Below are 19,577 nucleotides of genomic sequence, written 5' to 3' on the forward strand. Positions count from 1 at the left end.
GAAGGTGGGGAAAACAAAAGAGGATCATCCGCCCTCTTTCGTTTCGCATGTGTTTGGTCGGAACAGGCGAGAAAAGGAGAGCGATTTTCGTTTCGAAGAAAAAGAAAAGCTTTTCCGCCTTCTCAATCCTGACTCTAGGACAGGTCTACCCATGAGCTTCTATAGATGAGACTTCAGATTTTACGAAGCAGATCCGTCCAAACGGGACTGGCATGTGCTTCCCTCGAAAGCTGGGGAACTCCCTTCTCTCTCGCAGGCCTTCTCTCTTGTCCTCCTCAACCACATCCTTCCTTCCCTCTCAATAAAAACCTCCCTTCCCTTCCCTTCCTTCCTTCGCCTCGATGACTAGCCCTTCTACGAACGGATCTACTCCTCCCAACGGAGTGCCTACGTTGACGAGCGTAGGACGAGTGGTGAGTTTCGTTTCGTTCGACCTTCTCTCTCTCTTGTCCCCATTCCTTCCTTTCGTTCTCTCGCCACCCGCCCGCTTCTCTGCCCTCAGTCTCTTCTCCTTCATGCATACAACTGACTCTCTTTCTTTCTTTCTTTCTTTCCTTTCTTTTATTTCTCTTTCTTCCTGGATGCTCTCTCGCTCTCTCTTCCTCGTTCAATTGAACTCTCGCCACTCTTATCTCCGCTCGTCCTTCTCTCGCCCCATCTCCATCGAAACTCGTCTTCTTCAGGCCAACATCCCCGTCGTCGTGAGTTTCTATACGTTCTTCCTTCTCTCTCTCGCTCTTGCTTCTTCTGAGGATTACAAGGATGGGAGCATGGGTGGAGCGATGATGACTTCTTGGGGCGAGGGGAGAGGAGAGGAGGAGGAGCCGGTGGCGTCGGCACCCATCCCTCCCTCTTCTTCGTTCCTTCTTTAGCTCCTTCTTTCTGCTCTCTATACAAGGAAGGAGATGTACGAGAGCAGAACGGGATCTTCTCCTCTCTCCTCACTCGTTTTTTTGAGGTTTGAGGAGCGAAAAGGGAGCGAAGGGGAAGGAAGGAACAACAGGCCCAGACTTCACCTCCGCGCGCTCCCCTTTCGCTGACCTCCGTTCGTTCCTCTTTCTCTCTTCACTCCAGAACGACTCCCTCAACCAGCTTCACGCTATCGCCAACTCGACAACCATCACCACCAAGGCTTACAACCTCGCCGAAGGAATCGTCAAGAGTGGATACTCGTTGGCTGAGCCCGTTCTCGGGTGAGCATTCCCTCCCTTTGTCCCTTGTTCTTTTAGAGATATGAGAAGGGTGGATGGACTGACTCTTCCTTTCTTCCTTCTCCTCGTTCTCGCAGCTACGGACGACCTGTCATTGAGGGAGTCGACGGATACGCCAACAAAGGGTTCGTCTTGTTCGCCTTCACCTCGTCCTCTCCCTCTTCTCGTTCCTGGATCGTTTTGACTTCCGAGACCTAACCTTCTTTTCCTTCCTTCCCTTCCTTCTCTCCAACAGACTCGACTTCGCCGAGAAGACCTTCCCTTACCCTTTCCAGACCAAGACCGAGCAGATCGTCGTGCGTCCTCTCGCTCCTCTCGTCCGTTCGCTCATCTCCCTGACTCTCCCTTCTTCCTTCTTTCTTTTTCCAGGCCGACGCTAGGAAGCCAGCGGATCAAGCCTACGGAGTCGCCAAGGGTGTCTACGACAACGTTAGTTTTGCCTTTCGAGTGTATCGTGAGCCGTCGCGTTTCCTTTCTCCTCCCGCAGACACTGATCCCTCCTCTTCCCTCGAATCGATGTCTCCGTTTCTGATCGATTTCACAGCGCATTGCTCCTCTTCAAGGCAACGCCGTCGTGTGAGTTCTCGCTCTGTTTCTCTCTCTTTCGAGCAACGATCTCAGGTCGACGCTCGAGGTCTTCGTTTTGAGCTTGTCGCTGACCTTCGACCTCTCCTCCTCTCTTCCTTTTCACCTCCTCTCAGTCAGAAGGCCGTCGACTCCATCTACAGTCTCAAGTGAGTAGCCGTGTACGTTCTCTTCATCGCTGAAACTGACACTCCCTCGACTTCCTTCTTCCTTCAGCCAACAAATCTCGTCGACCTACACCGGAGGAGTCAAAATGGTGTACGATGTCACCGGAGACGCTCAGGCCAAGCTTCACGCTCTTTCTCAGGCTCTCCTCGACGAGCTAGCTAAGCTCCAGGTTCGTCGATCTTCTCGCCTCGCTCCTTTTCGAAGGAACTCGACTGACGAGCTCTCTCTTCCTCTTCGACGTCGTCGAGCAGAAGGACGGATCGACCCTCCCCGCCGCCGCTAAGGAGAACCTCACCAAGGCCTACAATGACCTTTCCGCCGTCGTCTTCGACAAGGAGAAGCCTGCTGGTGAGAAGACCAAGGAGGTTGTCAGCTACATTCAGGTTCGTCTCATCTCACTCCGCTCGATGTCGTCTCCTCGAGCTGACCAGTTCCTTCCTTCTCCACAGTCTACTCTTCAACCCGTTTTGGACGGAGCTCTTCGAATCCTTCACACCACCAAGGAGAAGGCCGAGGAGGGTGCTGATGCCGCGAAGGAGAAGACCAAGGAGAAGGCTGACAAGGTGCGTTCCTCTCTTCTTTCCCCGTCCTCCCCCTCCTCTCTCGTCCGATCGAGTGCTGACCTACTTCTCTTCTCTCGTTTCTCTGTTTACAGGGAAAGGACGCCGTCAACGGAGTCATCGACCAGCACCAGTAGTCTTGCCTCGCTCTCGTTCCTTTTCTGAGTCGCCGGCGTCGCGTCGTTCTCTTGTTTCCTGCTCTCGTTCTCGCTCGCTCGCTTTGTACATAGCTCAGCTTCTCTTTCTATCTCGCCTCCGCCACCACCCACTGCTCCCGCAAACGTCTTCCCTTTTGATGCCATCCCTTTTGCTTCGTTGACTTTCCCACCCTACATGCGTACTTTCTCTCTTCTCTCTTCTCTTTCCAAGTCGATAATTTTCTTTACCCACCCTCCCACCCCCACCCCCTTTCTACTGGCCGATAACATACTTTTCTACAACACACCGCACGCACTGAACTCGGAAGAAACGCAAAGATCAAAGGGAAAAGAAAGAGGAGGCGCAAAAGAAGACTTCGAGATCGAGCTCAACTTTCGAAAAACCCCTTCGCTTCCTCTCCTCCTCTCCCTCCAACCCCACCCCTCTCCCTAGGACTTGGATTCGACTTGGACAAGTCCTCTTCTCTCACTCAACCACATCCTCGACTTTGTTCTAGTAGGGATCGACGACGCCCTTGAATCGCAGAGAGCTCGACACGAACGATGCTCCTCTCCTCCTCCCTTCGAGCTTCCTCCTCCTCCTCCTCGTCGTCCTTCGGTCCTTCCTCCTCGTCATCTAGGACTCTCTCCCATCTCCTCAGCTCTTCATCAACACGGTCGTATACTTCTTCGAAATCATCACGCTTCTCTGGAGGTGAGCTTTCTGCTTCCTCTTCTTGCAAGAAAGAGATAGTCCTCTTCGTTGAGCTCGAGCTCACCAACCAAACCCCTTCCTTCCCTCCCTTTTCTTGACCCTTTCCCCTTCGTCTCCCCGCTGAATCGAACACCTAGGATCGATATCAGGAAGCTTACGGACTGGACGAGTGGTTTTAGTGCGTGGTCAAGCTCAGGATGGACGAGTTACAGAAGGAAGGAGGACGTCGAGTGAGTTTTCAAGAGACTTCAGCCCTCGCTTAGAAGAAGCGTTCCTTCCCCCTTCGCTTCAACCCTCCAAGACTCGTTCGAGGCTGATCAGTTTTCATTTTTTTTGGTGACGCTTTCTTGTATCAGGGTCGACAAGCAGTAGTTCGCTTTCTTGGAGTAGCAGCACGACGAGAGGTGGGAACGCAGAGGGGTGCGTGGTTTCGCGTCGACCGGTTCGTTTCTTCGTCCTTCGCTGGTTGGTCTCGGACGCACATTCTAGCAGAGAGCGCTGACCATCTCCTTCTCCTTTCCTTGTTTCTCGTCGCTTTGTCTTTCTTTTTACCCAGTTCTCCTCCTCCCTCCCTCAACCGCTTCATTCCTCCCTCCCTTCTTCGTTCACTCCTCCTCCGCCTTCGTCCCCCTCACCAGAACCAGCAGCACCAGATCTCGACCCCGACGACCCTGACAACATGTCCTGGAACGATCACACTCCTCTCATCCCAGTCTTCCAACCCTCCCGTTCCGATCCTTCCCCTTCAGACCTCGGGATCCCTCTCACTCCCTCCCCTTCCCTCGCCTACCAACCTCCCACCCCATCAGTCTCACCCTCCACCTCAACCGAACCCCAACCCTACACCCCGGCTCAAGCAGCCAAATCCCTCTCGGAGCTCAAACTCCGTCTCGACGCTCTCGTCGAAGCCTCCGAGGGCGATCTCGACGTTGCGGAGAACGCGTTGGAACGGCTGGCGTCCGAGCTCGGGAGGGAGAAGGATCTGGCGGTGAATGTGCTCCCGAGTGGGAAGAGGAAACCGTCGTTTGCGCCGCATTCGGCGTTGGGGAGGAAGGACGTGCAGAGGGTGACGGACGGGTGGGAGATGGAGTTGGAGAAGGCGATTGTGTTGGCGATGCATCCGAGGAGTTTGAGGTTTTCCAAGGGCAGTGAGTTGGGGATTTCCTTTTTGAGTGGGTCGGGAAAGGTTTTGACCTTGTTGGGTTGGTGGATGGAGGTGTCGTTCGTTGGAAGGGAACGAAACGAGAGAAACTGACTCGACGCGTCGCTCTCTCTCTCTCTCTCTCTCCTCTTTTTTTTTTTTTTCTTTCCCGTTCCCTCTCCCTCGTTCCTTCCTTCATTTTCCTTCAGCTCGAAACTACCTCACCAAAACCATCCACGGAGTCTTCGTCCTCTCCCCTGCTCGAGTCGCCGCCCTCGTCGCCCGAACCACCATGGCTCTCATCCTCGAACGAACCTCCGTCCTCAGCACCAACTCCTCCCAGTCCCACCCCCCCGCCGACCAAGCCGCCGTCGATCGTCAGACCCTTTACGCTCGCAAAGTCAAGAGTTTCCTCAGGGGCGAAGAAGCCGAAGATTCCAAACTCCAAACCCAAGTCGACGCGATGTTCGAAATCAAGACGGTTACCCTCGCTAAGGCGATTGCGGAGCAGCTCGAGATGGAGTACCTCTATGCTCAGGGAGCGTTGAAGGAGGAGCACGATGCTGGAGTGAGGTTGAACCGGTTTGCGGTGGAGAAGAAGCTGAGGGAGGGACAGGAGGTGATGAACAAGAGGAAGGAGGCGGCGAAGAATCTGGCGGTGCAGGAGGAAGGTTTGTCGTTGCCGATGAGTGGGGAGGAGAGTGAGGCGGATGGAGTGACTCTTGGGGCAGAGTTGATTACGTTGGTGTTGGACGTTTGGAGTTTGAGAGCGTGAGTTTGCCGATTCGTTCTCGTTCGAATCTCTCGTCGTCCCACCGTCCCTTTCTTCTTTCGTTCTGGCTCACGAAATCCCCCTCTTGTTGTTATTCTTTGATTCTAACCAGCATCGGAATCAAAGAACGCCCTTTCAACCATCAGCTCGAGATTAAGCTCAACGAGCAAGACTACAAATCGTCCAAACTCCTCCGTCCTAGTCTGGACCTCGTTCGACTTCTCGTGAGGGCCGCTCCCGATGCGAAGTTCATGGCTAGGGACTTGCCGATGATCGCTCCTCCGAGGCTGTGGCCGACGGCGAAGAACGGGTTGGATCGGAAGCAGATTGGAGGGTACCACGTCAGGAGGAGTGAGTTCGATTTCGAGAAGAGGCGAGGCGAGAGAGCAGAGCTCGCTCTTTTGCGTTTTCTTTCCCTCCCCGGCACCTTCCCTCCTTCCCTTTCGAACCTCGAACGTTGACTCCGTCTTCTTTTTGCCTTTTCTCTTGCCTTCGTTCTTTTTTATCGCGCTACAGCTACGATCGTCAAGAAGATGAACCGACCGGATCGAAAAGCAGACATCACCGGCGCGATGGAGAGGGGAGAGATGGACGAGGTCCTCGAAGCCGTCAACATCATCTCAGCCAACAAGTGGAACGTTCGGTCCCCCGTCTTGGACGTCATCCTCCAAGCCGTCAGCACCGAGAGCTTCCTCGAGGACGTGGTGGATGGAGATGCTGCGAAGCCGTCGTCGATGAAGGGTTGTCTCGCTGCCATCAGGAGTCACGTCAAGACGACGCATCTTCTACCACTCAACATCGCTCGAGCTGTGGGTCGATCTTCCACTTTGCTCTCAGAAGAAACCTCCCTCCTTCTTCCTTCGCTCGTCGTCTTCTCAAGACGCGTCGATTCAACACTGAACCCCGTCTCGTTTTTTTTCTCTCGTCTTCCAGTTCGAAGGACGAGACTTCTACCTCCCTCACAACCTCGACTACCGTGGCCGAATTTACTCCCTCTCTCCCTACCTCCACCCCTGCGGAGACGATGTCTCCAGAGGACTCCTTACGTTCGGAAACAAGAAGAAGCTCGGGAAGGACGGTTTTTGGTGGTTGAAGATCCATCTCTCTGGAGTCTACGGAGAGGACAAGATCTCGTTCGAGGACCGAATCGCTTGGGTGGACGCTAGGATGAACGAGGTTCTGGCTTCGGCGAAGGATCCGATTGTGAGTGTTGCCTTCTCGAAGGAAGAACCCGTCCGTCGACGAAACCTGACCCGACGCGTCTTCTTCTTCTCCTCTCGCAAGCACAACGACTGGTGGCTTCACGGAGACAAACCCTTCCAAACTCTCGCTGCCTGCTTCGAGATCTCCGACGCCTACCACTCTCCCAACCACGAGGAATTCGAGTCGTCCCTCCCCGTTCACATGGACGGAACCTGCAACGGACTTCAGTACTACGCTGCTCTCGGACGAGACGTCAAGGGAGGGAAGTCGGTCAACCTTCTGCCGAGCGACCTTCCTCAGGATGTGTACGGGGAGGTTCTGCAGATCGTGAAGGAGACGGTTGCGAAGGAGAAGGATGAGGATAAGTGGGAGGATCTGAAGGGTCATGCGTGGTTGTTGACGAGGAAGACGGTGAAGACGACGGTTCGTTCGCACTTTCCCTTCTTCTTTTCTCAACTTTGCTCGCATTGAACGGAGTGCTGACTTTCATTCTTTCATCATTCGCTCGCCTTGTTCACAGGTCATGACCTCTGTTTATGGTAAGTCGACCGAATCGAAACGAGAAAGGGCAAAGTCGAAAGGGAGGCATGGAAACGACGCGACTGATTATCTCATCCATCTCTCTCTCTCTTCTCTACTTCCTCTGTTCCCTTTGTTCCTCTCGTCGCAGGTGTCACTCAAGTGGGAGCTCAACGTCAAGTCGAGGAATCTCTCGCCGCCCTCGTCGCTGCCGAGAAGGAGAAGGGGACGAACGTCGGAGAGCTCGAGAGTCAGACCAAAATATACGACCTCTCGAAAAACCTTGCGACTCTCATCCTCTCTTCTATCGACAAACTCTTTCCCGTCGCTACTTCGATCCAGGAATGGCTAGGAACATGCCTCCAGCTCGTCGTCAAGGCCGGATCGGCACACAAGAGGGAGGACGACGTGAGTGGGAACAGCATGGAATGGACGTCCCCCTTGGGGCTACCGATCGTCCAAGCTTATCGAGAGATCAAGTCCAAGGCTGTAAGTATCAATTATCTATCTCTTGGTCTCACTCCCGTCCTTCTGTCCTCGATTTTTGAGGTCCTGATCCCTCTCTCGCCTGCGTTTGCGCTCCTGATCGACTGTAGATCACCACGAGGCTCCAATCGGTCTCCATCGTCGACGATTCAGTGAAAGGGAGGGTCCTCGATAGCAAGGAAAAGAACGGATTCGCTCCCAACTTCATTCACAGTCTCGATGCGACTCATCTTTTCATGACTGCCAAAGCCTGCAATGTACGTCCCCCTCCTCCCTCTCCTTCTCCCTTTCCCCTCGCTCGACACTGACCCTCTTCCATCTCATCCATCTTCGCTATCTAGGACCAAGGAGTCACCTTCGGTTCCGTTCACGACTCGTTCTGGACTCATGCCGCCACCGTCCCTGCTCTGAACGCGACGTTGAGAGACGAGTTCGTTCGTCTTCACTCGTCGGATCCTGCTATCCTGGAACGTCTTCGAAATCAGGTTCGTTTTTTTTCCTCTTCCAAACCTCCTTTGTCTCGGAATAGAGCCGTAAACGGAAGTGAGAGGAGAGGTTTCAAGAAGCTGACCTATCGACGCGTCTCTCTCTTCGCTCAAAACAGCTTCTCGAACGGTTCGGACAGGAGTACATCGATCCCTCTTCCGTCAATGAGATCCGAAAATCTTGGAAAAAGACGCTGGACCAGAGGAACGCCGCAGGGGTGAGGGACGATGGGTCGGCACCGTGGCCAAGGTTCGTCTCGTCCTCGTCTTCCCTTCTTTCCCTCTTCCTTTAGTACCTCTTCTCCTCCGACGCTGACCCCCGCTCCCTGCTTCCTTCTTCTTTTGAATCCAGATGGGCTGTAGAGGCCAACCCCGTCGAAGACGGAAACCCAGCAGCCCGGATCCAACTGAAGCACGTCTTCCCTCCCGTACCTTCGAGAGGAGAGCTCGACATCGAGGAGGTCAAGAACTCGAGGTATTTCTTCAAGTAGAGCTTTAGCCACGACCACCTCCATCTTTTCTTCCGTGTCTTTTCTCTCTCACTCATCTCGCTTCGTCTACTCTATCTCTCAGCTCGTTCTTTTGCTTTCGTTCGCTCGCCTTCGCTTTTCGCTCCTTCGCTTCTTCTGCTTTTGCTTCTTTCTCTCGCACACTCCGCTTTCCTTTGTACACCAGCAGACCGATTGATTTTGAACCCATCTATGACGATACCATACAAAACGAACGACGAGCTGAAGTCGACGCGGCAAGAAAGTACAAGGAAGGAAGAAGAGAGAAAGCCAGCCAGCTCTGCGACAATTTTTTGGTTTGTTGGGCGGAGGAAAACGACGACGACGACGAAGGGACGAAGATGAAAGGAGATAGAGATAGAGATTAGGCTCCGTAGAGTCGGCTGGTGATCATCTTGGGCTCCAGTCCCTTCCAGCAGATCTCGTGGACGGCTGAGGGAGGGAGGAGTGAACGAGAGAGGAAGGTCAGTTCGGGAGCAAAGAGAGCGACGAGGTGGGAGAAAGAGATGAGAAGGTAAACTCACTTTGGAAGAGAGGGTAGCTGTTTCGTTCGAAGGAGGGTGGCGGGAAAGGATGAAAGAACAAGGTGAGCGTTTCGTTCGACGGGAGGAAAGACGCGGGAGACGGAAAACTCACGCCTCAACTCTGTTCCTCGACTTAAGGAAGACGTGGATCTCTCGGGCAGTGTAGATTCCCTGGAGCTCTGGAAGAACGAGACGATGAACGGCGAAATGAGTCAGCGTGAGAAGAAGACTCGAACGAGACGAACGAGCAGGACACGTCTGATGGACTCACTCTGTCCCTTCAACAGCTCCTTCTCAATCACATCGAAGGACTTTCCAGTCCTAACGTAGGCCTCGGAGCACATTCTGTTCCTTCCTCCGAGACAGGTGGTGACGATGTCGGCGAATCCAGCACTTTCTTGCAAGAAGGTGTTCGACTGGCGAGGGAGGAAGAAGGACGTTCGAGGTCAGCTTCGAATTTCATTCCGTTGAGAGAGAGAGAGAGAGAGAGAGATGGAGAACGAACCTTGACTCCGGGGAAGAACTCGAAACAGAACTGCTTGATCTCCAGGAGACCGATTCGCATGATAGCGGCTGAGAGAGAGAGGATGGAACGAAAGGACGTGTTAATTGAGTTGGCCGCGGGTCGAGAGCAAGAGAAGCGAAGCGAAGAGACGAACCCTTGGAGTTGTTTCCCCACTCGAGACCATCGATGAATCCAGCGGCGACGGCGACGATGTCTGTGGGACGAACGAAGGGCCAAGGAGAGTGAGCTTGACGCGTCGAGCTCGAAGAAAGAAACGAAAGAAGGCTCACTTTTCAAAGCACCACACAGCGAGACTCCAGCAACATCATCGACAAGCTGCACCCTGAAGTGCTTGGTCTGGAACAGCTTCTGCCACATCTCTCCCTCCTTGAAGTGTCTGTATCCGACGGTGGTCTCACTGAATCGACCCTGGGCGACTGGAGGAGACGAAAGCAGAGCGAGGTCAGCTTGACCAATTTGAAACGATATGGTGAGCTACAGAGGAGTCGAACGAACCTTCAGAAGCGATGTTGGCTCCCCTGTAAAGCGTCAAAACAACCAGAGAGCGAAGTCAGGACAGGGAAGACGAAAGGAGAGAAGGCCGAGGTTGAACGAACGAAAGAGCTGAGCAGGAAGTTCCAAGAGCGGTTTCGATGACATCTGCGAAGATGCTGATGACTCCATCTTCGACGTCCACTCCCTTAATTTCATGGAAAAGATGGAGAGCAGGGGTAGAGGAGGTCAGCGAGGGACGTGGGCTGAAAGTGAGAGCCAGGGGGTTTCGAGGGGAGAAACACGAACCTTGATGCACGAGATCGCAACAGCTCCCTCGGCGATGTGACCCTTAATCTGGTCGAGAACAGTGTTCAGGAACTTTAGAGAAGCAAAAGAGAAGGCAGGTGAGCGGTGTGCGAGCAAGGAAGCGAGAAAGAGAGGAGAAGCGAGAAGGGGTGAAACGAACCTGATGAGGAACGACGAAAACGAGAGCGGTAGCTCCCTCAACGGCCTTGAGAAGATCTGGTTCAGCTCGAACAGAAATGGGGAGCTCGATTCCGGGGCTGGAGATGAAGAAGAGGAAAATGAGGCAGGAGGAAAAGGGTTGTTAGAGTTCTGAGAGAGAACGAAGGACGAGCGCGCCCCTCCCTCGAAGAGCCTGGAATCGTTGGCCTTTCTCCTCGTTCACATTTTTCAAGGTGAGGGGGACTGACAGGTATTTCTTGTTGATGTGCTCGGTGTTGATGATCTCTGTGAGATTCCTTCCGTGGTGCTGTAAGGAGAGAGAAGAACAAGGAGCGAGAGGAGTGAGCTCTGGGGAAGGGAGGAGGGAAGGTTGAGCTCGAATGAAACTGACCTGCTCTTCCCTCGTCCACATGACGACTTCAGGATCGAAGAGAGTAGAGTGTCGCTCGACGTTGATACCGGCGAGTCGAGCTACGGCGGATCCCCTGGAGAAGAGCGAACAGAGGGAGGGAGACGTCAGCTTTGGGGCAAAGAAAGGAAACGATGAGCTCGACCTCGACCTTCTTCAATCGTTCCGAGAAACGGCATGGCAGCAAGAGAGCACCGTATAGAAAACTTACCAGTTACCGGAACCGATAATGGCGACTTTGTCCTTCTTGGTTGTAGAGGAAGCAGCTCCTTTAGAGGTTGAAGCGATGGCCATGATGGAGATGGAGATGGGAGTTGAGGGAGAGGGAGAGGGAGAGTTGCTGGAGGCGGCCTTGTCGAGTAAGGAGTGTTGAACGTGAGAGGGTTGGCTTGAGAAAGAGAATAGGTCGTTCTTTAGATGTGGGTGGGTAGGTAGGTTAGGTAGGTGGTGGTTTGAGAGCAGGGAGCACTTCTATGAAAACCAAGCGCAAGGAAGAGTTCGAAATCGTGACGAGTCGGAGGCGGAGAGGGGAGATCGTGGGGGGCGAGGGAAGCGAAGAGGCGAGGCCTTTTCTTTCAGCGGAAGCAGATTTTCCCCTTCTTCGTTTCCAAGAAAACTCATCGGAAGAGTCAGACAGGGGTTTGTGCAAAAATGAACAGCACTAACCAAACTCCTCCTTTCCCTTTCACTAGTCTACTCTCCCGGGCCCGAAGAAGGGCTGAGAAGACGGAGACGCGTTGAGATCAAACTCAAGCGTCCTTCTTCCCCTTCTTCTTTTTAATCTACCTGTCATCCAGAAGACGTCGGAGACTAGTTTCTCGACGACCAAGCCAATCGGAGAGTTCCCAACGCTAATCGCTCGTGCGATGTTCAACGGAGCCGCGAAAGGAAAACCAAACGACTGAACTTTTGGCTGAACGTCGCTGCTTTTGCTGGCTCCCTCTCACTCCTTTATCTGTTCGGCGAAGGGATGAGAGATGTCACCTCCGCGTCTGACTGTAGACCAGCGAGCGAAGCTACCGAACGAAGCGAGAACGAAGAACTCGCATCCGCGTCTTCACTCACCTCTCTGGTCCCTCTCTCTTCGACGACCTCACCATCTGCGAAACCTCTTTCACAGATACGACGGAAGTGTAATGCGAGAAGTCATGAAGTATTAAAACACAAACGAGACTATACTACTACAACGACAGCAACACTGCGACGAAGAAGGAAGAAAAAAAACGGGCGAACACTTCGAGACGTTTTGCTTCTGCTTAGTGGGAGTGAGGAACAGCGGAGTGACCAGTACCGGTGGTGTTGGTGGTTCCGGTGGTAGCGGTGTTTCCAGCTCCAGCGACCTTGGGCTCTCTGAGGAAGAGGAGGAAAGAAAGAAGAGTCAGGTCAACGACGGCTTCGGGAACGAAGAACGCTTCGACGAAGAGGGAAGGGAAGAAAGGAAGACAAGACTCACCCTCCGAAGAACTTGTGGTTGTGGGACTCCTCTCCGTGCTTGTGGTCATGTCCAGTGAGCTTCTCCTTGAACTGATCCATGCCGACTGAAGGAAGGAAGAAAGAAAGGAAACGCGGACGAGATCAGCGACGACGTTCCGATCCGGAAGAGTTCGAAGCGGAAGAAGATTAAACACTCACTGGTAGGAAGAACGGTAGACTCGTGAACGATGGGAGCCTCGTGGATCTGGAGAAAAAGACAGAAGAGAGAGAAAAGTGGTCAGCGAAATGCGACGCGTCGAAGCTTGAAACCGAAATCGACTCACCTTCTCGTGAACGGGGATGGTAGTGTGAACAGTCTTGTTGGCGTGAGTCTCTCGCTGGATGACGGGAACAACGTGCTCGTGGACGTGGTGGTGGGTCTGAAAACCGTTGGATAAGAGCAGGAGTAATTAGCGAAGGAGGTCAACGACGGGGGAAGAGAGTCGAAGAGGGTACTAACGTGCTCGTTCACGGCGGTTCCAACGTGCTCCTGAGTTCGCTGAGTCTCTCCGACAGCTGATGATGGTAGCGAAGAGAGAAGGTCAGCCTCGTGAGCGAAAGATGAACGAAAGGAAGCGAAAGGGAACGGCGATGCGAAAGGAGAAAGGGAAGACGACTCACTTCGCTGGTCCTTGTGCTCGTGGTGCAAAGCGTGAAGCTTCTGCTGATGCTCCTGGGGCATTTCCTGAACGACCTCCCTGGTGACCTCGGGAACGACGTTGTGCTCGTGCTCTGAAGAGGGGAAAAAAGAGGGGAAAGGAAGAGTTCAGCTAAAACTCGACGTCGACGGCTCTCTTCCGACTTTCTCGAGCGGTAAACTCACCAGTCTCGAGAACCTGCTTGTCAGCAACGGGCTGCACTCTGGTTTGGTGGTGGTGGACGTGCTTCTCCCTGTCGACAGCCTCGGCGACTTCCTCGTGCTGGTGCTTGTTGACGGTCTCCTGGACGACGGGAGCAGCCTGCTCAGTGCACACCTGGAGAATTGATGAGAAGGGAGGTCGAAGAGACGGAGGAGTTCGCGAGGATGGATCAAAGGAGGATCGATGACGAGGGAGGTCGAAGAGAAGGAAGAGATGGGATGGGACGGGAGGCGAACGAGGACGGAACAAAAGAATCAGCAGAGGTCGTATCGAAGCAGAGATGAATCTAGATAAAGCAGAGATCAAGACTAACCTCAGTCGATCCGTTCTGTACGAGGAAAAGACGAGGAAGGGAGAGAGGTCAGCGAGGTGAGATGGGTGGGGGAGGGAGGAGGGGAGATCTCGACGACGAACCTTGTCGTTCTTGTTGAGGAAGGATTTGACAGCGTCCATGATGAGAGTTTTTGAAGGGTTGGGTGGGTGGGTAAGGGTAGAAGGTGGTTGAGAAAGTTGGGAAGGTGGTGGTTGGATGGAAGAAGGGAGAAGGGGGCTGGAAACTCAGGTTAAGAAGGGAAAGAAGTCTGTGATCGAAGCGTTTCGACGCTCCAATGACGCCTCCCCCCTTCCCTTTTTTTTTTCTTCCCTTCCCAGGCCCTGCTGTGATTTCTAGGGAAGTAGACTCACTCTTCTAGATCCGGTGTCCAACAAGGAGGGGAATCCAGCTGCAGCCGGAAGATTCAAACCAGTTGGCGAGGGGAGGCGAGAGAAAAGGGGAGGATCAGCCCAGGCTTGAAAAGAGACGCAACAAGGGAGCAGAAAGGGAGGACGACGCGTCCAGCCCCCTGAGGAGCACTCCTAAACTGACGACGACTCACGTCTGAAGATCTAGAGAGCCCAAAAGCCGGGCCTTGATTCTGAAGGGGTTTGCGATGTCCCAAAAAGACGATCTCCCGGTCGAGAGTCGTCATTTTTGGGCCGTAGAGAGTAAGTAAGGGAAGGCGAATTCACATAGGAAGGAAAGTACCGAGTAGTGGTAAATCGAGGAAGAGGGCCTGAAGACCGGGAAGAAGTCAGGTTCGAACGAGGCAAGGACGAGAAGAAAGGGCAATGCGGATCAAGCAGGGAAAGAAGAGACTGACTCTACGCCTTTTCCTTCTAGAAGCCTAGAAAAGTCTGAAGATGATCCAAAGAGTTCTGCAGACGGATGAAGGGTTTGTTAGCGAAGAAACGTTGAAAAGAGACGTCCAACGCGTCAGGAAGGGTGTAGGCAAGAGAAGGGGGCTCGAAGCTCAACTTTCCCTCCCTCCGAACCCAACCATCACTCTCGATAACAGGAGATGATCAAAAGCAACTCACAGATTCAACCCATCCCACAGCACCTCCCGTCCTCCTTCAAGATATCCCGAGAGCGACTCGCTGGCGATCAGTTGGGTTCAGCGTTGAGCTCGGCTTCAGCCTCAACCCCATCTCCTCCTCCTCAACCTTCGCTTCTCCTCCCTAGAGGGAGGTTCGAGTCGAATCCACTTCCCTTCTCGAAGCTCAGCTCCGAGCTGCTCTTCCAGAAAGGGAAGAGGAAGGAAGGACGAGGACTTCAGACGCGGCCGTTGGGACGAGATGGGAGTCGGACGAAGGTGTCGCAGATATCGGGTACCGGCGGGGAGGGACTCGAGGTTGAGATCTTGATGTACTCTTGAAGCTGAATCTTCGCTTGCCAGTGAGTTCGAAGAAGGTGGGCCTGGAGAGCGAGAGAGGCAGCAAGGACGAGCTGAAGGAAACGGACGGAGGTCAGCTCGAGCCTTTTTCCTTCACTGAGACAGCGATTCGCTCGAACGGTCTCGACAGAAGTCGAGCCACAGGAGTTCCCTTCTCAGGCCTCGCGTCGAACAGCATTCAAACCTCCCAAATCGGTCGAACAAACAGGATTTAAAGAGAAGGAGCTCAAGCTCACCTTCTTCCTCCTCCTTCCTTACGCCTTCCCTTCGCCGTACAGACGCAACGAGAGCGTATCCACGAAGATGGACAGGACTCACAAGTAGATATATGCGTCGACTTCTACGATCTGGGAAGTCGAGGGCGAGCTAGATGCCAGCTTTTCTTCCTCGTTGTCGACGCCTTCGCTGCTCCGGCTACCTCCGCCAATCTTGAGTCGACGGTTTGGTCAAGAGCTAACTGTCGTTGTCGAGTGAGGGTGTTCCATCTTAGATATTGGGCTGTGTTGGTAGCGAAAGGAGGAGAGAACCTACTTGCGAGGGGCTCGATGCTGGACGTTGGAGGAGAAACCAGCGACGTCGTGTTGCTCCCTTTCCCTTTCTCTCTGCTTGACTTTTTCGCTCGATTGTTACACAACTAAAGCTCTGATCAGTGAGGAATAAGCGCCTGTACTACCTAACAGCTAGTTCTCGTCTAACATTATGGAAGATTTGAACCTCGGTGCTCGACGTCTTTCGAGAGTGAGTTGGACGACCGTTGCTTTTTTCGTCGCTGGAAGATGTATCCTCACCGCAGGTCCATCGGAAGGTTATATCCATGAGTTTGAATTCATAATGAAGGTAATCCTCTTCCTTCTATACAGCGAGGTGAGAAGAAAGATGGAGAGGCGTGACGTTCGATGCGTCGCAACCTTTCCTAGTCTCTACGAGTAAATCTTCATCTCTCTCTTGATATATGTAAACATCTTAAGCCGATCGCGCCATTATTCAAGTCCTCTTCTCCGCTTCTGGATGAGAGAACGAAGAGTCACAAAGGAAAGCAACAAGACTCGCTCACGACTCTGCCCTCTTCTTCTCTCTCCGACTTCGCTCGAGCCTGTCCGCTTCCTCATTTTCGAATGTTCGACTCTTCGAGTGGCAAGAGCAACATATTTAATCATCAAGGTAGTCGTCAAACGCGAAGAAGCGAAAAGAGAACGGAAATCAAGCCAGATCGCTTCCTGCCCCGTCCCTCAACGCCTCTCGCCTGCTGATGCTGTTGGGATCGTAGTAAGGTCGCTCTCCGATGCTGATGACTCGGTTTCCCTCTCGATTCTCCTTTCCGTAGTCGTTGGTGACTGTTCAAGAGGAGAGGAAAGCAGGAACGGTCAGACGCGTCGTCAGGGGGGGTAGACGAACGTCGACGACAGAAGATACGTACCGGTGTGGAAGGTAGACCTGTTGTCCCAGACAGCGAGCGAGCCCTCTTTCCACTTGAACCTCACTTGGAGATCGTGGTTCTGGTTGATGTGGGCTGGAAGAAAAGATAACGAACGAAATGAACTCTTCGTCGAACGACGCGTCGTGGTTTGAGCTCGAACTCACCGAAGAGATAAGAAAGGAGGTGATCTGACTCGTCAAGTGAGAGCTCGTTGATCCTCTTGGTGAAGCTGAAGAAACGATCCTTGCGTCAGAATCCAGGAAACGAGTACAGTAGAAAGGGAATCGAAAACTGAATCCAAAAAGACTCACGCTTTGTTCACGTAGAGGGATTTCCAGCCAGTGACTGGGTTCGTACGAATGACGGGATGAACAGCAAGGAGCTACGAGACGATAAAAGTAAGAAACAGAGTCAAGAGAAAGGAAAAAGACCGAGCTACTCACATCGTCCCCTGCGTTTTCCGGATGCCCTCTCGGACTCCTGATGTTGATGCTCTTGACCTTCTTGAAAGCTTCACCACTGTGGGTAGCAGTGAGAGTAGCCAGGAACTGCTGAAGAGCGGGAGAGAGTCGATCGTAGGCCTCGTATCCGCTGGCCCAGAGCTGTACAGGACGAGAATAAAGACGACGCGTCGAATCGGATCAGCGACGGCTCTCACAGCGATGCTGTCTTTCTTTCTGCCTGAGAACGCACCGTGTCGCCTCCGACTTTGGGGATAGTGGTGAGTTTGAGAGCAGCGTAGTTCGAGGGAAATGGCTCAAAGGTGATATCGGAGTGCTGCGAACGAAACGAGTCAGCGACGACGCGAGGGAAAAGAAAGCACGACGCGAAGAAAAAGCACTCACCCAACCTCCTGAAGCTCGAGGAAGGTTCGAAGGTTGCTCGAGCATGTCTCGGAAGCCGAAAGCTGGCAAAAAAAGTGATGGCCGTCAGTTTGGGATCGTTCAACAGCGAGCGACGCTAAATCCCACGACTCACCTGGAACGATCTTCAAAACCTCGTCTCCAAGCTCCGAGCTCGTAGGAGTGAGCGGATGGATATGGAACGACGACTCGGCAGGTCTGCCCGACTCCCTACCCAACTTGTCGATGAAAATCTTCTGCTGCTCCGTCGTCAAATCTTGGTCTCGAAAGAACACGACTCCTCGCTGAGCGATGAGGATCGAGAGATCTCGAATCGCAACGGGATTGCTGAGAAGAGCCGAGATCTGAGTCTCCTTCGAGAACTCTGTACCGATGGAGGGAGTGAGGTCGAACTGGGAGAGTTTGGAGAGAGAAAGGGTGGACTGGAGAGGAGCAGGGAAGGTGGGAGCGGCGATGGGCATGGCGAGGCGAGAAAGAAGGAGAGATTGAAGGTTGTAGTTGGGAGTCGAAAGGGAATAAAGCATCGCTGAGGAAGAAAGGAAGGGTCAAACGAACGCCATGGCTTGAGGATCTTGAGTGATTTTCGGGCTCGAGCTCGTGCTGAGAGGTCTCCACGAAAAAGCGACGGCCAAAGCCGTCGAAGGCGAGCTTGAGCTTCGGTCGAAGTCCCGGTGTTGTACCTGAAGATTTCGAAGTGCTGTGGCAGCGAGAAGATGAAGAGAACATAGTCTGGTCGAGCTGATGAACCTGAGGCTACCGGTCTGAGGCAAAGGTCGAAGAAAAGAGTGCAAAAAGTCATGATCGAGGCACGTCGCGTCCCGTCCCAGACTCAACCACCTTACTCCCCACCACCACCCTCCTTTCCCCTCAACCCCAAGTTCTCAGTCCTCAGCTTCTCGGCTTCCTTCCTCAGTACCTCGATCTCATGATCTGCGGAAAGAAGAAAACAACGAGATCAGGCTCACCTCAGCAGAAACGACGCGTCTTTCCGTTTCGTCCTCCCCTCTCTCCTCCTTTAAACGCGCTTAGAACTCACCTCTCCTCTCCAAAACCTTCTCCAACTGATTCTGCTCTTTTCTTTTCCTCTCCCTGAAACTCCTAGCACCTGCCGACAAGAAACTCAATCGGAGATCAGCCTTTCGAGCTCGACTTTCACTCTCCTCCCACCCACCTCTCAAAAAGTCAGAGAGCGCTTCGACTCACTCATTCGATTCGTCTCCTTCCTCCTATCCTTCTTATTCCTCTCCTTCACCTCCTCGTCGTCCATCCCCTCCCCAAACGTTCCCGATTCGACGCGACGCGACGTCGACGTGCTTGTTCGGTGAGACGTCGAGGAGGAGGAAGAGTCGGGGGAGTGGAGCAATGATGGATTTAGGGGGATGGTATCGGCGGAAGGAATGAGAATCGTTCGAGGGTCGAGGAGATAAGGTAGGGAGGCGGTGGGAGCTGGACGAGAAGGATCGGAGGGAGGCGGGAGCGGGCTGATGAAGGTCAGCTTGAGCTTGAGCTCGCAGGCTTCTCCTTCGCCATCCTTCCAAGCTCAACACTGAGCAATAATGTAGGAATATAGGAAGAGAAGACTCACAAGTTGACTTGAAAGCAGAACCAGCGTTCCAGCCCATATCGACTTCTCCCTGAAACCTCCCCCCGTCCAAATCTCCTCCTCCTTTCCCTCCCAGCTCTCCCCCTTCTCCCTCCCCAACACAGAACGAGAACCCTGTCGCATCCCGATCACCGCTGTGGGTCGAGCTCGAAGTGCTCGAGGAGGTTGGGGAGGAAGAAGGGAAATCCGACCAGGTGTTGAGGTTCGAGGGAAAGTCGAAGAGCGAAAAGTCCATGCTCTCTGATTGAGGGTAGGTTGGTTTCGAAGGTTCGAGAGATCAGGGTGAGTGGGAGGAGTCTGTAGAAGAGGTAGAATTCGGGAAGGAGGGGAGATTGAGGTGCGTCAACCTCGCCCATCGGTTCCGAGGGCGGTTCTCCATGGATTTTGTGCGCTCTGTTTCTCCCTTCCTTCTGCTGTAGAGAGACGCTCTTGAGAGCAGCACCTCCCACTCTCGCTTCTGAAGGGAGGAGCCCAGAAGGGGGATGTGAAGAAAGAGAGGAAGGGACTCACGGAAGAAGAGGGAGAGGAAGAAGAGGGAAGGGAGGGAGATGTTGAGCTCGACGTTTCCTCGTTTCGTTTCCTTTCGTCCTTCGTTCGTAACGATCTTGAAGTCGAAGCGTTGGCTTGTCGAAGCTAGAGGAAAGATCGAACGAGAGATCGACTGTTCTGCTCAGACAGAGGAGAGAGCGGGAGATGATGGAAGTCAGAACCCAACCATCGAAATAAACGGAAGGACGGCTTTCACTCCGACTCCTCGCCT

General features: G+C 53.4%; 7 protein-coding genes across 7 annotated transcripts; 2 read left to right on the forward strand and 5 right to left on the reverse strand.

Annotated features, from left to right (window-relative positions):
• The first annotated feature begins 284 nt into the window (after positions 1 to 284).
• BDY24DRAFT_378866 (uncharacterized protein) lies at positions 285 to 2,950 on the forward strand. Its single transcript, XM_076638992.1, has 12 exons — positions 285 to 413; positions 684 to 701; positions 1,075 to 1,193; positions 1,289 to 1,336; positions 1,447 to 1,507; positions 1,581 to 1,640; positions 1,756 to 1,787; positions 1,913 to 1,945; positions 2,013 to 2,133; positions 2,216 to 2,347; positions 2,414 to 2,527; positions 2,620 to 2,950. The coding sequence occupies exons 1-12, from the start codon at positions 342 to 344 to the stop codon at positions 2,659 to 2,661; spliced, it is 852 nt and encodes a 283-aa protein (XP_076499389.1). The 5' UTR covers positions 285 to 341; the 3' UTR covers positions 2,662 to 2,950.
• Positions 2,951 to 2,968: 18 nt separating this feature from the next.
• RPO41 (DNA-directed RNA polymerase) lies at positions 2,969 to 8,658 on the forward strand. The gene is made up of 15 exons (XM_076638993.1): positions 2,969 to 3,376; positions 3,514 to 3,606; positions 3,733 to 3,818; positions 3,933 to 4,524; positions 4,727 to 5,288; positions 5,402 to 5,640; positions 5,806 to 6,098; positions 6,223 to 6,492; positions 6,574 to 6,915; positions 7,013 to 7,031; positions 7,163 to 7,500; positions 7,608 to 7,754; positions 7,839 to 7,982; positions 8,102 to 8,232; positions 8,335 to 8,658. Exons 1-15 carry the CDS (start codon positions 3,226 to 3,228, stop codon positions 8,471 to 8,473), a joined length of 3,546 nt encoding a protein of 1,181 aa, XP_076499390.1. The 5' UTR covers positions 2,969 to 3,225; the 3' UTR covers positions 8,474 to 8,658.
• BDY24DRAFT_378875 (glycerol-3-phosphate dehydrogenase family protein) lies at positions 8,659 to 11,520 on the reverse strand. The gene is made up of 14 exons (XM_076638994.1): positions 11,101 to 11,520; positions 10,872 to 10,965; positions 10,729 to 10,787; positions 10,482 to 10,578; positions 10,322 to 10,393; positions 10,138 to 10,220; positions 10,037 to 10,059; positions 9,811 to 9,957; positions 9,675 to 9,734; positions 9,521 to 9,588; positions 9,287 to 9,431; positions 9,128 to 9,194; positions 9,016 to 9,032; positions 8,659 to 8,923 (listed from the first exon to the last, which is right to left on the reverse strand). The coding sequence occupies exons 1-14, from the start codon at positions 11,181 to 11,183 to the stop codon at positions 8,856 to 8,858; spliced, it is 1,083 nt and encodes a 360-aa protein (XP_076499391.1). The 5' UTR covers positions 11,184 to 11,520; the 3' UTR covers positions 8,659 to 8,855.
• A 506-nt stretch (positions 11,521 to 12,026) lies between these two features.
• Positions 12,027 to 13,845, reverse strand: BDY24DRAFT_378878 (uncharacterized protein). The gene is made up of 9 exons (XM_076638995.1): positions 13,637 to 13,845; positions 13,536 to 13,550; positions 13,186 to 13,336; positions 12,984 to 13,094; positions 12,823 to 12,878; positions 12,647 to 12,742; positions 12,522 to 12,567; positions 12,343 to 12,427; positions 12,027 to 12,239 (listed from the first exon to the last, which is right to left on the reverse strand). Exons 1-9 carry the CDS (start codon positions 13,673 to 13,675, stop codon positions 12,146 to 12,148), a joined length of 693 nt encoding a protein of 230 aa, XP_076499392.1. The 5' UTR covers positions 13,676 to 13,845; the 3' UTR covers positions 12,027 to 12,145.
• Positions 13,846 to 14,403: 558 nt separating this feature from the next.
• On the reverse strand, positions 14,404 to 15,112 carry BDY24DRAFT_438773 (uncharacterized protein; the record flags this gene model as incomplete). Its single annotated transcript, XM_076644389.1, has 3 exons — positions 14,404 to 14,416; positions 14,579 to 14,987; positions 15,077 to 15,112. Coding segments are annotated over 2 exons (262 nt in total), but the record flags the coding sequence as incomplete, so codon positions are not given.
• A 919-nt stretch (positions 15,113 to 16,031) lies between these two features.
• BDY24DRAFT_438774 (TauD/TfdA dioxygenase family protein) lies at positions 16,032 to 17,675 on the reverse strand (the record flags this gene model as incomplete). The annotated part of the gene is made up of 8 exons (XM_076644390.1): positions 16,032 to 16,268; positions 16,352 to 16,444; positions 16,516 to 16,580; positions 16,663 to 16,733; positions 16,795 to 16,953; positions 17,045 to 17,128; positions 17,197 to 17,258; positions 17,330 to 17,675. 8 exons carry the CDS (start codon positions 17,673 to 17,675, stop codon positions 16,135 to 16,137), a joined length of 1,014 nt encoding a protein of 337 aa, XP_076499394.1. The 3' UTR covers positions 16,032 to 16,134.
• Positions 17,676 to 17,997: 322 nt separating this feature from the next.
• On the reverse strand, positions 17,998 to 19,517 carry BDY24DRAFT_227318 (uncharacterized protein). The gene is made up of 4 exons (XM_076636600.1): positions 18,800 to 19,517; positions 18,418 to 18,660; positions 18,251 to 18,319; positions 17,998 to 18,144 (listed from the first exon to the last, which is right to left on the reverse strand). The coding sequence occupies exons 1-4, from the start codon at positions 19,050 to 19,052 to the stop codon at positions 18,053 to 18,055; spliced, it is 657 nt and encodes a 218-aa protein (XP_076499395.1). The 5' UTR covers positions 19,053 to 19,517; the 3' UTR covers positions 17,998 to 18,052.
• Positions 19,518 to 19,577: the final 60 nt, after the last annotated feature.

This window comes from Mrakia frigida, assembly GCF_051309035.1.
Source record: "Mrakia frigida strain ATCC 22029 unplaced genomic scaffold BDY24scaffold_5, whole genome shotgun sequence".
Lineage (NCBI taxonomy): Eukaryota > Fungi > Basidiomycota > Tremellomycetes > Cystofilobasidiales > Mrakiaceae > Mrakia > Mrakia frigida.